General features: G+C 31.4%; 1 protein-coding gene across 1 annotated transcript; it reads right to left on the bottom strand.

Annotated features, from left to right (window-relative positions):
- Positions 1 to 609: 609 nt before the first annotated feature.
- LOC141673301 (cold-regulated 413 inner membrane protein 1, chloroplastic-like) lies at positions 610 to 12,542 on the bottom strand. Its single transcript, XM_074480037.1, has 8 exons — positions 12,502 to 12,542; positions 8,395 to 8,490; positions 8,195 to 8,259; positions 7,104 to 7,173; positions 6,899 to 7,022; positions 6,709 to 6,783; positions 1,833 to 1,937; positions 610 to 675 (listed from the first exon to the last, which is right to left on the bottom strand). Exons 1-8 carry the CDS (start codon positions 12,540 to 12,542, stop codon positions 610 to 612), a joined length of 642 nt encoding a protein of 213 aa, XP_074336138.1.
- Positions 12,543 to 15,252: the final 2,710 nt, after the last annotated feature.

Here is a 15,252-nt window from a genome sequence, read left to right as displayed (position 1 = left end):
CAGTTTTGTTATATAAATATGACTTTATTTCATTAAAAATGATGAATACAGGTTTTTTTTTATATTTAATATGACCCTATTTTGTTGAAAACTAAGGGCACCCGGTTTATGTTTAATATAAAAATTACGAAATTTTGTTGGAAAGAAGCGCAGTTATTTTTTGTGTAATCTAATTACGGCCAAATTTATTGTTATTTATGGTGCATATTAAATTCGACAGTCTTAATTGATTGTTTTGAGCTTATTAATTTTACTCGATTATTTCATTTTAATATAACTCAAAATTAAAAAAATTGATTGTTTCTTGCCATAAAAGTCTCCTAACATTGCAACCAAAATATGCAAAAATAAATTAAATACATTGCATAATAAGTCAGGAAATACATACACCTGTCACGAAATAGTTATCCTAATGTCACAAAAATGGCAAACATGATACTGATAGTTAAAATAATTAAACACTACCAAAAGATTTCTAAATAGGCAAAAGATAGCTCAAAGTTCACAAAATAACAATCAAAATCTTTATAACACCAAAAGCAGTTCATAACTGACTAGGATTAAACAACGGGAAAGAGGTCTCGACCAAGGTCGATGTCTTCACCTTATTCAGCGTTGGTGTTGTCGTCCATCGTAATCACAGTCTGAGGAGCCTCCCGCGAAAAAATCAGTCAGCTAGAAGAAAGTTCAATTGTCATAAAAGAAAGTTAGATAATCCTCATATTGATTTAGATATCAAGAACAAATCTTTATAGTCAAGATTGAAAATGGGCAAAAATCTAACAAAACAGTACTGAAATCATAACAGTACATTCAAGAAAAAATTCTAAATAAACAAAGTAGTACTTGCATTCTTGAAAGTACAAGAAACTTATTTGAAATTTTCTAACTAAAATTTAGTTTTGTTGATCTCAATTGTCATAAAATCTTGATACGAAAAGCAAATATATTGCAAAAATAAATAGTGATGACACGCACAAATTCTCCCCAACCTAAATCTAAACTAATCTATCATTATAAACACACGAACATATCATGGTAGCCTTATCTCACCCAAAACAAACAAGCATATTCACTATTTAAAAATAATTGCACACTAAATTACCAAAGTCAGCTAGAAGTGTCACACTTGGACACATGTATATCAAAACTTCTGTTATTTGCACTCAACAATTTATGAAACTACATATAAGTGTCCAAGTGCTCATACTGAGTGTCTAAGTGTAAATGTATAGATGCATTAAATGATATTAAAATATTAAAAAAATTACCTTTAAGATAATCTTATCATATAATGGCCAAGCGTAATAGCAGCTGTACACATATAAAGGCTATTCCTTGAATGCTGACTTAGGTCTAGAAAAGTAGCAGAGGCTAGCTTGTAAATTTCCTCGTCCAGAAAAAAATTTATAACTTCACGTGTGGGTAAAAAAAGACCATTTATTGAACTTCTGCCACGACCTTTGGCATCTTCAAGAAGATCTCAATAGGAACATCTACTCATTCCGTCAAGTCCTTCTTTTTCCTTATCTTGATTAGCTTCTTTGCATGGGGAACAAGTTCAAAATCCCTTTCCTCGGGGCCCTTGCTTCAACGAGCACGAATAGATCATTCCTTTGTTAAAGTTGCATTTGCGTGGGGGCGGTAATACCGGTTACTCAGCAGGGGCGTGAACTCATCATCTAATTCAACTAACGCCTTTTATATTTTTTCCTACAATATTTTATGAAAAAACTAAATCCCATGATTCTTAAAAACTGACTCTATTAGTAATAACACTTTGACTTTCAATAAAATTAAATGTATGCATTAAAGAAAAACATAATACATACATGCAGCTCTATCACAAGAGGTTCACTCGAGTCGTAAACATAATTCATAAATTCCTCGTCAGAAATAGGCATCTCGCCATTTGCCCCACTTTGTTTAACAATTTTCTGTCAATGCAAAATAAATAATCAATTGTTATCTTCACTTTAAACTAAAGCCAAAGAGAAGACTTATTAAATAATTTACAAGTTAGTTGTACCTCTCACCCCTTTTCATATGGTTTCACCCCGGTACGCGACGTAATCTCAACCTTTTTTCGCGCATTCTAGCAATAGGAGATTGTCTTGAATTCTGGACTTCTTTAATGGTCACAGATCGAAGCACATACCTACGCGTAGAGGTAGTAAGGGCTGAATGTTTATCCCTTAATGTCAAGCTCTAGTTCTGCATATTCCATTTCCAAGAAATGCTGCAACTTCTCTAAAGGTCACTCCCTCTCACCACTAAAATAGTACTTGAACTAAATAAATTCACTATATGTACAAGATATTTAGTATCAACAAATAAAAAATAAATTTTATATTTTTTAAAATCATTTCAATGATTTAATTCAAGTTATTTTTCTGTCAAGCAGATAAAGTTAACAAATATATTAAACTACTTCAAATTTTGAACACTACTTTTAAATTATTAACAATTAAAATTTAACATTTTATTTAAATTATATCAATTAATATTTCATGTATGTGAGAAATAAACAAACATGATAATCAAAGTATAAGTATTTGAAAAATGGTACTTACTTCACTTCAAATAGAAGAAAAATGGTAGAAAATTAGAAGGAAAGTAAGTGGAGATGGGAGAAAATGAAAGTTTTTGGTGACTAAATTGTACAACGTGGGGTAGTTTTTATAAAATCCACCAATTAATGGTTGCATATTCAACCACCAACAGTTGCTTTTATTAAAATGACCATTGTATTCATATTTAAAGTACTTTGCTAATTAATTTAAAAGCGACAGGATGGTCACTTTTATTTTATAATTTCAGACTTCATTATGGCGGCAATTTTCCGGCCAAAAACTCGCTGTTACTTTTGTTGACAAAAGCCACCTACTAAATATCAACGCTAATGGGCTAATATTTAGGTGGCTTATATTTATGTGAGTTGATCTTATTATTAGGAAGCTTACAATTGACTATAAATTAATACATCATTTGTGAAAAAAATTTGTAAAACTTTTTGGGATACCTAACATTTTCATTACCACTACTTTTGGAGGACAATACTTCTTCCTGTAAGCCTAGCATGGGGCCTAATCGGAAGATCAACGGACACAATTGCTCCATTTTCCAGGCCACATAATGGGTTTTTTTCCTAAAAAATAAACAAGTTCACTAAACTAAATACTAAATTTGGAAACAAGTTTGCAGAAGCATCATTCGAGAAAATCAACCAGCATTTTGGACGGGAAATAAGAAATGTAGTCGTCCCTCAGTTCTTTACCCCTATCCTACATGACTCTATCCTACAAAACTTGCAATACTCACTTGTGATGCAAAAAATATTCTATAGATTTATGTATATGTACTGGGGCATCATCTTTGTTTACTTGTTAATTGTATAATTTTTTTTGCATAATCACATATTTATAGCATTAAACATATGTACATGACATGTTTAGGATATTGGTCACATGAATAATTAGTTTAGTCAGCGTCCAAAAATTAGTGCCCTAGTTAGGCCTTTTCTTCCGAGTCCTACAATAATATTTCATTTAATATATTGAATGGCAAAGAATTATATTGGTTATTAATTTCTTGACTTGGGCATAATATTATTCGATAATTGATCTATTTTTAGTTTTGTTAAATTTTCCACCTCAGATTGCTTAGAGAAGCTGGTTAAAGTTATCTTACACTTCATTAACTAATAAAAATTAGAGAGTTGGTCTTTTACTTGTAAATGAGGGATTAAAAGAGAAAAAATGATAAAAATAGCCCATTTTTTGAAATTTTTTAACCAAAATAGTCATTCTGAAAAAAGTGGCCAACTTTAGCCGATTGAATACTCCACTGTCAGTTGGGTTTCCCAATTTGTATAAGATACTCCACTGGTAGTTGGGTATTTCATATATGGGATACTCAATTGACAGTTGGATATCTCAGGTAAAGTGAATACTCCACTGAAAGTTGGGTATCCGATCGGCTAAAATTGGCCAACTTTTCACAAATCAGTCATTTTTGTTAATTTTGTATAAAAATTGGCTAAATTTGTCCTTTACCCATTAAAAGAGATATTGCATATAGCTAGTTACTTCTGGTAGCCACTTTTCTTTGTCAATGGATTTCGTATTATGCAAAATCAAGTTATCACTGTGTTTTTTTTTATTTTTTCTTAAATTAATGTAATTGATTGTTTGTGTGTGCTCACTTTGCAAAAACTCTATTTAAATACAATTTGTAAGAACTTAAACTTGTATTCATTTCTTAAATGATAAATTTATTATAGTTAGATATTTTTGTTAGATAATGGGCAAAGCTAAACAACAATAAATCCAGTTATAGATTGGAATAAATTAAAAAATCGGAAGCAATATAAACAATCCGATACTTTACATATCCTGTTAGTTTATAATACCCTTCAGGATGCATATATAATTCCAATAACATTCTTGAAAGTCATGTCCTTTTCTAAATAATACACTAACATAATCATGTTTTTTATTGGTACCAATATATGAGTTCTGAATTCAATTCGGTTTTTAGGGATGTACGCAGCTAGTGAAACCGAAACTCAAGCTAGTGAGAGCCAAAATAAAGTTAGCTATACTCAAAAAAAGAAAAAAGTGTTAGGTGTAAACTTGTAACTAAAACTTTTACAGAAGGAGGAATTAAGGGCTAGTGGTAGGATTAGTAGCAACCTTATACCACCTACATGGATAAAAATGAGAGAAATTTCTAATAAAACCCACAACTTTGAGGTTGACCGTAGACAAATGAGAAATCGATATGATTATTTAGGATCTCCATATGTTGCTTGGTGTCTACTCAAATTCAAAACTTGGAATGATTATAATCTAACAACTAATACATTCGTGTGTAAAGCTGATCCCATTCTTCATCTGTGAAGTGGATGAATGGGATCAACTTGAAAATGTACTTTTAATTTATATTTAATAAAATTTAGATATCACATTTTAAACCAAATTAACTCTATTCTTTATTCCACATGACAACTTTGAGTGACCCTGAACTTTGTACCCATTTTTATGATAGAATACAGGAGTTGGTGGATGAGGACTTACCTTTAAGAAGAATAAAAATATTGATCTGACTAATGACATGGAGATTCCTAGAACCGAAGAAGTGCAGTCAAATATCTCGTATACGGTTATGGAACAAAATCTAAAGAAAAAAGTTATAACATTACCAAAAATTACAAAATATACAAAATTTGAGGTTGATATGATCAATGCACATAAACTTATGGTATGGTTGAGGAAAATAGTGGACTATATATCACTTAGGTATTTGTGATTTTAATATAATATTCATATTTGTCTGGGGTGAGGTATTAAAAGAGGTCGCCTTCTATCCTGATTCTGGATATCTGGTGCCCCCATAAAGTATGTATCTCTAAATATTTTTAAATGATATAACATTAATATTTTTAAATAAAGAATAATTTTGGATATATTTTTGATATTAAATATTATCGTTCTGATAGAGCTTATACAAACACTCTTGGTTCTTTAACCTCATACTCGAACACAAGATATTGGTTAGCAGATTCATGCCCATGCAAAATTAAGAAATGTTATCGAGCGCACGTATGGTGTGTTGAAAGTAAAATAGATAGGTCCATATCACTACAAGAAATATTGAATGAGACAATGGTTTTACACCGTTGCCTAAAAGATGAATTTTTCGTTGTCTATCCGAGGGTGGTGTGTTTGGCACTCATACAATGGTTACGCACAATTGTAACAAATACATCACCCAACTAAATATAAAGCCTTTGTCTCATTTTATTCACACAACGCATATGACCCTTTCTAATATTCTACAAACAACAGTTTTCTAGCGGTTGTAACAATTTAGAGGCACAAAAGTTAAAATTAGTGTTATGTGAATTGACTCCTACAATAGTTTATGTATTTATTTCATTTAGTTACACAATGGTTTTTATTAAGAAAACAAATGTATGAGATACTTTAGGAAACAGTTTTTTGTTTTTGGGTATTGTGTTTTAGCTATGCTCACAACAGCTTTTATAATGACCAAGATATTGTTAGAAGCTAATCTAGTAATGGTATGTAGTGATCCCAGAGTGTTGTTAGGATTTGTACATAAAATGGTGTTAATAATTTGATCTATTGAGCAAATCATTAAGGCACAATGTTTAAGTTCCTTTAATCACTTGTATAACTTTGGTTCATACAAGTGTGTGCCTTTTAAAATATCATTGTGGAATATCTTTAGCACAATGGTTTACTTTTATGCCAAATATTGTCTAATATATCTTAGAACAATGGTTTACTTATGTACCAACTATTGTCTAATATAACTTAGCACAATTGGTATTTTTATTTTACTAAACAATTGTCTGTCAAACATAGCAATGGTTCTGTACCTATTCTATTTATAAATTAAGCCAATGATTTATTTATAAATATAATAGGTATAGGAGGTCTTTTGACAATAATACTTCAAGTCCAATGATTTCTGTCCAAGAGTATAGATGCAAAGCGGAACTCTGCAAGATATGTAAAACCAGTAAGATTAGCTCATATACAAAAGTTTCATAATATTCATTAGAAATATATATAAAATAAATATACATAAATTTTATGTCTGTTATTTATGTTACAGATTTGTAACTAAAGGGTCACTAATAGGCATTGGAAATCGTAGCAGATGAGGATGTGTTTTTACATGCTCCTTTTCGGCCTCAAAGGACTTAATAACATTCTCTACAGACCTGAAACATGATAAACCATGCAGCCACGACTAAACAAATTAGCACTTTAGACAATTATACACAAGTAAATATCACATTCTGGTTTGATATATTATTTTAGTTTTGAACCAGAAGTTTTATACACAAGTAGTTATTTGTTCAAACTATGGCTTTTTGCAAGAACAAGCCTTGATCAAATGCTTTCCGTAAGCTGCCTGCTCGTGAAAAATGCTGGAAAGTCAAGAATCCAGCAATGGTCAAAGAAAGGATAATACCTTCTAGGTTTCTCCTGTCGTAAGATACTGTTAGATACATGCTAGGCTTCAGAGGTAAAGAATGATGCAATTATTTGGAAGTTTGTTGTGATTACCTTAGGTTCAATATTTGATAAGGAGCTACTAAGACTATCAGTAAAGCATTAAATGGCAACTCCAGTTCACCTAGAGCAGAAAAGATACTGGGTAAGAGCTCAAGAATGCAGTAATAGTTTAAATATTAAAGACATAAAACTGCAAAGATACAAGTAAACAACAAGTAGTCCAGTTGTGCTTCCTGTACTTCATATGCACCAAGTAATATATTGATGTATTACATCGAAACTAATAGAAGCCTCATAAAGCATTGACCTTTCATATCCATTTGGTTTCTTAAAACACTTATACTCCTCGTAGTACAGCAGGCTAGTACTTGCAAACCATAATATACACTATTGATGTCCATTTATTTCCCTTGTGAACATTAGAAACTAGTTGAGTTGCAACATTTGATCAACACCACAGCAAAAAGGCATTACAAAAAAGGCAGGGTGTATGTTATTTAATGATAGCTTTAAGCACTTTTCCCTTGCGGTAGGTTAACGAACACGAGCCATTTATAATATGGTGCAAAAACTAGATGAGAGAGATACTAATAACTCTATGCTTATTCGAGTTTTTATTGGCGATCAACTTATGCTTGATTGAATTACAGTAAGATCTTAGACTGATACAACACCAAAGGAGTTCATTTTACTGGAGTATGAGAAAGTGTAAGGCGTGAAAGGGTATGGCACTATTGATTCCATGGTTTAGAATTTGGTTATTAGAAACAACATATGTATGAAATGATGCAGATAACACCAGAAAGAAGACTCAAAGAAGTGAAGATAATTCAGAAAAAGGGTACAAATGCAGGAGGATCCAGTAATGGTAATCACAAGCATCAAAAGTATAGATACAAACAGGTGCAGGCATAAACATATACAAAAGACCACAGTGACCAGACTATGTAATTGTCGTGTCCTTGATCCTAGTCTTTTTGTGAATGCTGTTGAGTCTTAATTTCATACCGTACACTCCACCAGGAACCAAGACTTAGACAACATCAATTATGATATATAAAAATTCTACAAATTAGAAGTTACTTGTGTAAGTATTTTTTAGATATACAATTTGGCTAATTCGGGGGATATATTGTGTGTACCGGGGATATGGAAGAAGAGACTAATAAGAAGAGCCAAAAATGCAGTCCAAACTCCATACTTTACCCTATAAATTACAGTTTAGTAAGTCTACAAAAGCAGGTTGTTGAGTGATATTGATCATTGTAATGGAGATCAAGGAGATCATATATAAATTTCCATTTCCAATACAAGTATGTTCACAAAAAAGGCAAAGAGGTACTTGATCCAGGAGATGATGCTCGCAGGTGCTTGTAGAGCAAATATCGGAACAATGAAAGGTTTCTGTATCGAAGTTCCACTTGCAAGCATTAAGATCCTATGATGAGAAATAGATACTCATTAGAACATATTATTAAGTTCTCTACGATACACAATAGCATTATACATTAATTCTGCTAAATGACCTTACAAATCAGGATTTCAATGCAAAGAATAAACAAGGAGTTAAACAATCTACACAATTAGTAAATAACCTAATTAAACTTTTGCTTTAAACATGAACTTAAATAGTATTTCTACAACAATGTAAATTGAAATAAGCGCAAAAAGACTAATGACTTGTACTAACTAAAGATCAAGATTAATCGCGAATGAAATGGTGTTGATCCATTGAAGATTAATAGATGAATGAGGCGCATAAGAACAAACAGTACTGCTAAATCCTCCTTTGCGCTGCAGCATGATATGAATCAATTCTCCTCCTGATGATACTGTATAAAAACATGAACATAAACAACTAAAAAATTACGAGAGTGTTGTGTGAGTGCATTTAACTATCAAAAGAAATATGAGTTGTGTTTAATTACATTGTTGAGCAGAAGTCTACTTACTGACCTGAGAGAGAGAGGGAGGGAGGGAGGGAGAGAGAGTGAGAGGGAGAGATCACCTAGAGAGAGAGAGAGAAATTACCAAGAGAGAGAGAGATCACCTAAAGAGAAAGCATCTACCTTCACATGTTCTGGACAGGTGACCTTATGTGTTTTGAAATTGAAACTTTATTGATGAATGTTATGTGCAGCCAAAATAAACCAAAGCTACTTTCCATCATAAGGTGCAAACAAGAAGGTCCAGCTCTCCTTTGGACTCCAAATCTAATTTCATTTCCAAGACTTATTTACCCCCATGGCCTATATATACACAGAATACTCCATACTCTTTTTCTTCCTTCCCTTGTACATGGTCTACAATCAAAACATACAAAAAGATACTTAAATAAATACTAACTTAATTACAGTAACATAAATTCAAAGCAATAATTCAAAATCGATAGCGGTACCCAGTATTTTCCATGGCTGATTGCTTCATACATGTGAAAATCAAGCCAATTGTAGAAAAATTACAACTTGGATTGAATAATCGAAAATCAATTTCACATAGGTTTTTCAAACTACGGTTTGAATTTGCAGGAGAGGCTAGATTTTGTGATGGAGAGAAAGAGACGGATGAGATAGATAGGGTAAGTTATGAGTGTGACAGAGAGAGGCTTTGAGAGATGGTGTGTTAATCTGAGAGAGATTTGAGATGAAAGAGATGAAGAGAGGGTTGTATTGAAAGAGGGGGCGGTGAAAAAAATTTGTAAAGGGGGGAAACGAAAAGAATTTTTATTAAGGGGAGAAATATAGGAGGGAACAGAATTTTGATTTAAGTGTAATATAATACTATGCACACGCTGTTTTAAAATATCATATAATTTTGATTTAAGTGTAACACAATCCACTAGACTAAAACATGTTATTTGCATAAATGTGCTACAGTACTTATTTGTTACATAAGCTACACTCTTGATCGACGGGACTATAAGATTCATCCATCGAGACTATATTAGATCATGCGTCCAGAGTTACAAAATTCACTAACTTAAATCTACTAAGGTGTTTTGTTTAACTTATCATCAAGTTCAGAACACAACATATATAATATATTTGACTTAGTTTTAGAAAATTAGTTTGCATAAAGAGAATCACACTTTATGTTAGGATAAGATTTCTTTGTCTTATGAAGGTATAATACATTATATATTACTGGTTTATAAACATGCATAATCTTTATTTTTACTTTTTAAATACATATTTGCATAAGTAGTATTATTAGTAAAATATTTAATACTTTAAATTATGTATAAAATCTAAGTTAAAATTTAGGGAGAAAAAATGGAGTTTCAAGAAAAAAATCAATTTATTGGGTTTCAAACGTTGATTTGCTTGGTAAGGTCGTGTTAAGTTCTATAAATTGGTTTTTGACAATTTTACTTACTGCCATTAAAAACTAGCAAAATAATTTTTAATTTTTTTATGATTTAAAAATTATTATCAAATTGATATAATCCAAAAATTAATGATAAAAGATGATTATCAATTTTACTTTAAATTTCTATTCAATTTATTATAACCATTTATTCTTTGTTTTGATTTTTAATATATTTTACAATATCTACTAAGACTCAATTTAGATTATTCGAATATAAAATATACATGTGTATCAGAATATGTTATTTATTTGTTTATTATAGGCCGTAACGATTTTTAATAGATTTGTCCCCTTGAACTAATTTCGAGCTAAATAAAAATTTCAAATAAAAAATGTTTGTTAATTTGAAATAGGTAAACAAAAAGGATTCAAACTCAAGCCAAAACAAATAAAAATATAATCATTTATTAAATTTTGTTTTATTTAATTTTGTGTCTACCTTTATTTCTATAAATCAGATTTTGGCAATTTTATAATTTAGTTATAACTTACCAAATAAACGGAGTTTTTAGGCCTAATTTGGATATTTTTAATATTTTTGGGCCTACATTTTGGGCCAATAATTTCACTAATTTGGATATTTTGTGCCTAAGCTTTTTTACCTTAATCTACCTTGTTTAATTTGTAAGGGCCCATTAACAAAACTCGGCTATATCATCAGGGTGAGCCTAAAAGTATTAAGACATATATGTTTTAGCTTGATTCATGGAGGTCAGTTTTCTTCTAGTTTTTTTTTTAATAAAATTACATCTTCCATCTTATATAGGTTGAACCTAGTTTGGTTGAACAAAAATATTTGAACAACAATGCATATTTATTATTGTTTGTAGGAAACAATGAAGAAAATGCTCAATGAAATCAATCAGAGATGGAGGTAAGAAAATCAATCAAATTTATTGTAAATTCTCCTTTTTAAATTGTTAGTTCATTATTTGTGTTATTTGTGTGGTAGTTAATTGATAAGTGTACTAAACTGTTACTTGTTTATGTTTTGTTTATAAATTATTAATAATTTATTAGGAAAATACTAGAGGTAAGAAAATGAATCCAAATGATATATGTTATTTGTTACAAATAAACCCTTATTTACATTAATTTCACTGATAGCAATATTTGAAATTATCACCTCAACAATGCCAAATACCATGTCATTTGTACCAAATTTTCTTATCTAATTTGGTATGAATAGCACTAATCATTTTTTTTATTATAATCATATATGTTGCATTTAATTCCTTTTTTGAATAGGATACTTTTTCAAATATTACTTTTTATTCAATAATTATAAATATATTTTATAGTAAAATCTTTATATTTTTCTTAGTTTATTTAAGTTAGAATATAAAATATTTATAGAAGGAAGAAGGAAAACAGGAAGATTCTGACAATCTTGTATGTAGATAATTGTGATTACCGTTATACTATTAGAAATGGAACATGCCTTATGATTATTGTTATGGTGAACACTCTTGTTTTTAAACATGGATCTACTAATATATAGAATAACATGAAGGTTTTTGGAACCTTCTACTGTGTGTATCTTTTCATCTTCAGAATACCAATGGTCCTGGTAAGCGGACTATCTCAGCTACAATTTTGGGATTATTCTGATTTGTTTGCTTATTATTTAAGTTACTGTTATAAGTTGTTAGATAATAACGATGTTGGGTTTATTATCTAAACATGTTACTAGTACTTTTATTTCACTACAAGAAAACTGTCAATAGACATCACACATTAGACATTGGTTAGGTTTGCCACTAATGTTAAAAGAATTTATAACATCACCCCCTATTTTTATGATGTCTATGTTATTTTAAAACATTGGTTATTTTAAAACTGATGTCTAAAGTTCCAAAAAAAAATTCACTCCGCGCCCATTTTATTTTTGTTTCCGCCTTAGCCAAATGAATTTCCCCCCTTAGCAAATATTCTCCCCCCCTTTTTGTTTTTCCCCCACGAGACACATAACTTAAAAAACTAAAAACTAAAAAAAATGAACACACATAAGCTCTCTCTCTCTCATCCGACTCTCTCGCTCCGACTCTCTCACCCCACCATCATCATCTCCACCACTCACCACCCCCACTCACCACCATCATCACCGCCGCTCACCACCATCATCTCCACCACTCACCACCATCATCTCCACCATCTCTCTCCATTTTTCTATGTAAGCTCGTAAGAGGATAAGCTTGAATTAGGATCTTCTCTACTTGGTTATCATTTTAGAAACTCGAATTGGTAAGTGAATTTACTATATTATTTTGAAATAGGGTCTTCTCTGTGAGTACTTTTCAATTGGTGTTTTTTAAAATCGAAACCCCGAATTTTTAATTTTGGTTTTTTTTGAAATTGTAACCCTAATTTACTTATTTGAATATGTTTAATAGAATTGACGTTGCCGGAGATGATATTAGTATTGGTACATCACTGCCTCTTGTTATTTATCTGTTGCTTCAAATTTTAAATCTGATGATGAGCTTTAGATTTACTAGAATAATTTTGATTGGTTGTATAAATAAGGAACTACATCTGTATGTGATAGTTAAAGTACATGTGAAAGAAAACTGATCCAATCTATGATTTTTTTGTTTATTTTGGTTTTATATTATGACCTTTTACTTGCCTTTTAGTTTGGATCTAGAGGAATGAACATATAAAAGCTTGTTTGTGCTCGTCTGCTGGATCTTTCCTGCAAAAGTTCGTCACTGATTAATGATTTATCAAATATTTATGTTCGAAATAGCTCATGTTGCTTTAATTTTGTGGAATGTTGAAACAGATGTATGTGCCATGCTCTGTAGTTGACAAAAAAAAAATTTTGTTTAACACTATGACCTGGTTTAGTTTTGGTTGAGTCTTGTATGTGTCATAAAATAACATGTTGTTAGTTAAAACTTAAATATGGATACTACTTTCAGTATTCTGATTTCTGTATTATTGTTGCAATGATTCTGTATTGGCTGCTAAGAACTTGATGCTTATTAACAGGATTCGCGGGGATGAATGATGTGGGAAACTTCAGATCTTATAATAAGACTAATACATGATTAAGCCCCCAATGAATAGGTTTGGTGATCATGTGAATTTCTCATTTGGGCCTTCTTCTCACTCGAGGTTCATGCCTCTGAGTCCTCGGAGGAACCATTCCCAGAGCTTTTGGTCAGCTTCGCGTTGTCTTTCTGTATGGTTTTGTTGAGATACTTGCTAATTTTTTGTCTGCATTTTTTTGTGCAGTGTAGTGAACTAAACATATCTTTAAATTAAGCTTCCTAGCATGACCTCTTAGGTCTGTAGTAAATTAGAACTCTCCTTTCTACGGATCCCTTTTGGGGAATCGTATCCAAGGTTCGATTCCTCAAGAACTAGCCAACATCGCTACTCTTCAGGAGCTGTAAGTGAAAATGTGATCTATATGACTTGGATTTCAAGTATAACCTTTGGTTGACTTAATCTGAGCTGAACTTTTCAGGTTTTTGGAAGATAATCTACTTGAAGGGCCTATTCCTCGAAACTTTGGAAGTTTGATTGGCTTGAGGAGATTGTAAGAATTAAAATTACATGCCTAAAGGGTTCTTCATGAAGGGCTTTTATCTATTACATAATGTGTTCACATTTTTATCATAATTAAAACATAATTACATAATGCTTTAACACTTCTATCATTATTTATCTATTGATGGAAATCTTGCAAACAATCTACACAACGTTGTTTCTGCAAATAAATTAAATGGAACAATACCAGAAACATTTGGCAACCTGAGGAATCTAGAGGATTTGTAAGTACTACTTCATCTATACTATATATTTCTAAGTATAACAGAGTCTTAAAATTATCTACTCCTTGCAGTAGGATAGATGGGAATGATTTCTCTGGGAAGATACCCGATTTCATTGGAAACTGGACAAATATGACAAGACTGTGAGTAATTTTGGTCGATTATGCTTCAGTTTGGTTCTACTTGGTTGTTAGTACATATTCTAGAAACTACGGTTACATATACCTCTCAATAAACTTCAAATTTTGTGTAGGGACTTGCAGGGAACAGGACTGGAGGGTCCAATTTCATTGAGCATATCCCGTCTGAGAAATCTAATAGAACTGTAAGTACTGCTCAAATATCTAGCCAATGTTTAATACCTTAATGACTTTCTATCATTGTAGTTGATTTTTGGTTTGGTTTTGAGATCAGTTGATTACTTCTGTGGTTTCTGTTGATAGGAGGATATCTGATCGGACTGGAAGAAATTTTACTATCCCAGATTTAAAAGATATACAATCCTTGCATGTGCTGTAAGTCGTACATAAATTTTGTCTGATGCAGATGTGTTTCCCTGAAAAAATTAGTTAACATTTCTTTCTTTTGCAGGATATTAAAAATTGCTTGATCAATAGTGCACTTCCAGAATACTTTGGAGTACTTGGTCAACTAAAAACCCAGTAAGCTAACTTTTATTATTGCTCAATACGGTACTAATTTCTGGTAATGGAGTTCCTCGCAATGTATGTCTGTGCATGCGCGTGTGAGGGATTACAGTGTACTATATATGTTTTCACAGATGCATTAGTCGATACAAGCACACAACAAAGACCTATATTTTTAAGTATTACTATGTAGAATTCATTAGCACATTCAGAGACTCTCCTTATTATAATTTAGTTACACTGTTCTGTCTATGCATATAAAGAAGAACATTGTAAATTATAAGGGTACTTCTGGATTTCTCGTCGAAGTTCAAATACTTTCTCTCTATCCAATATTTTGTTGTTCATTGGATTATATAACCAGCAACTCAGTCTTCTTGTTATGTCGGGAATGGTATTTTC

Source organism: Apium graveolens, chromosome 7, assembly GCF_009905375.1.
Source record: "Apium graveolens cultivar Ventura chromosome 7, ASM990537v1, whole genome shotgun sequence".
NCBI classification, from domain to species: Eukaryota; Viridiplantae; Streptophyta; class Magnoliopsida; order Apiales; family Apiaceae; genus Apium; species Apium graveolens.
This window is presented reverse-complemented; position numbering and strand designations above follow the sequence as displayed.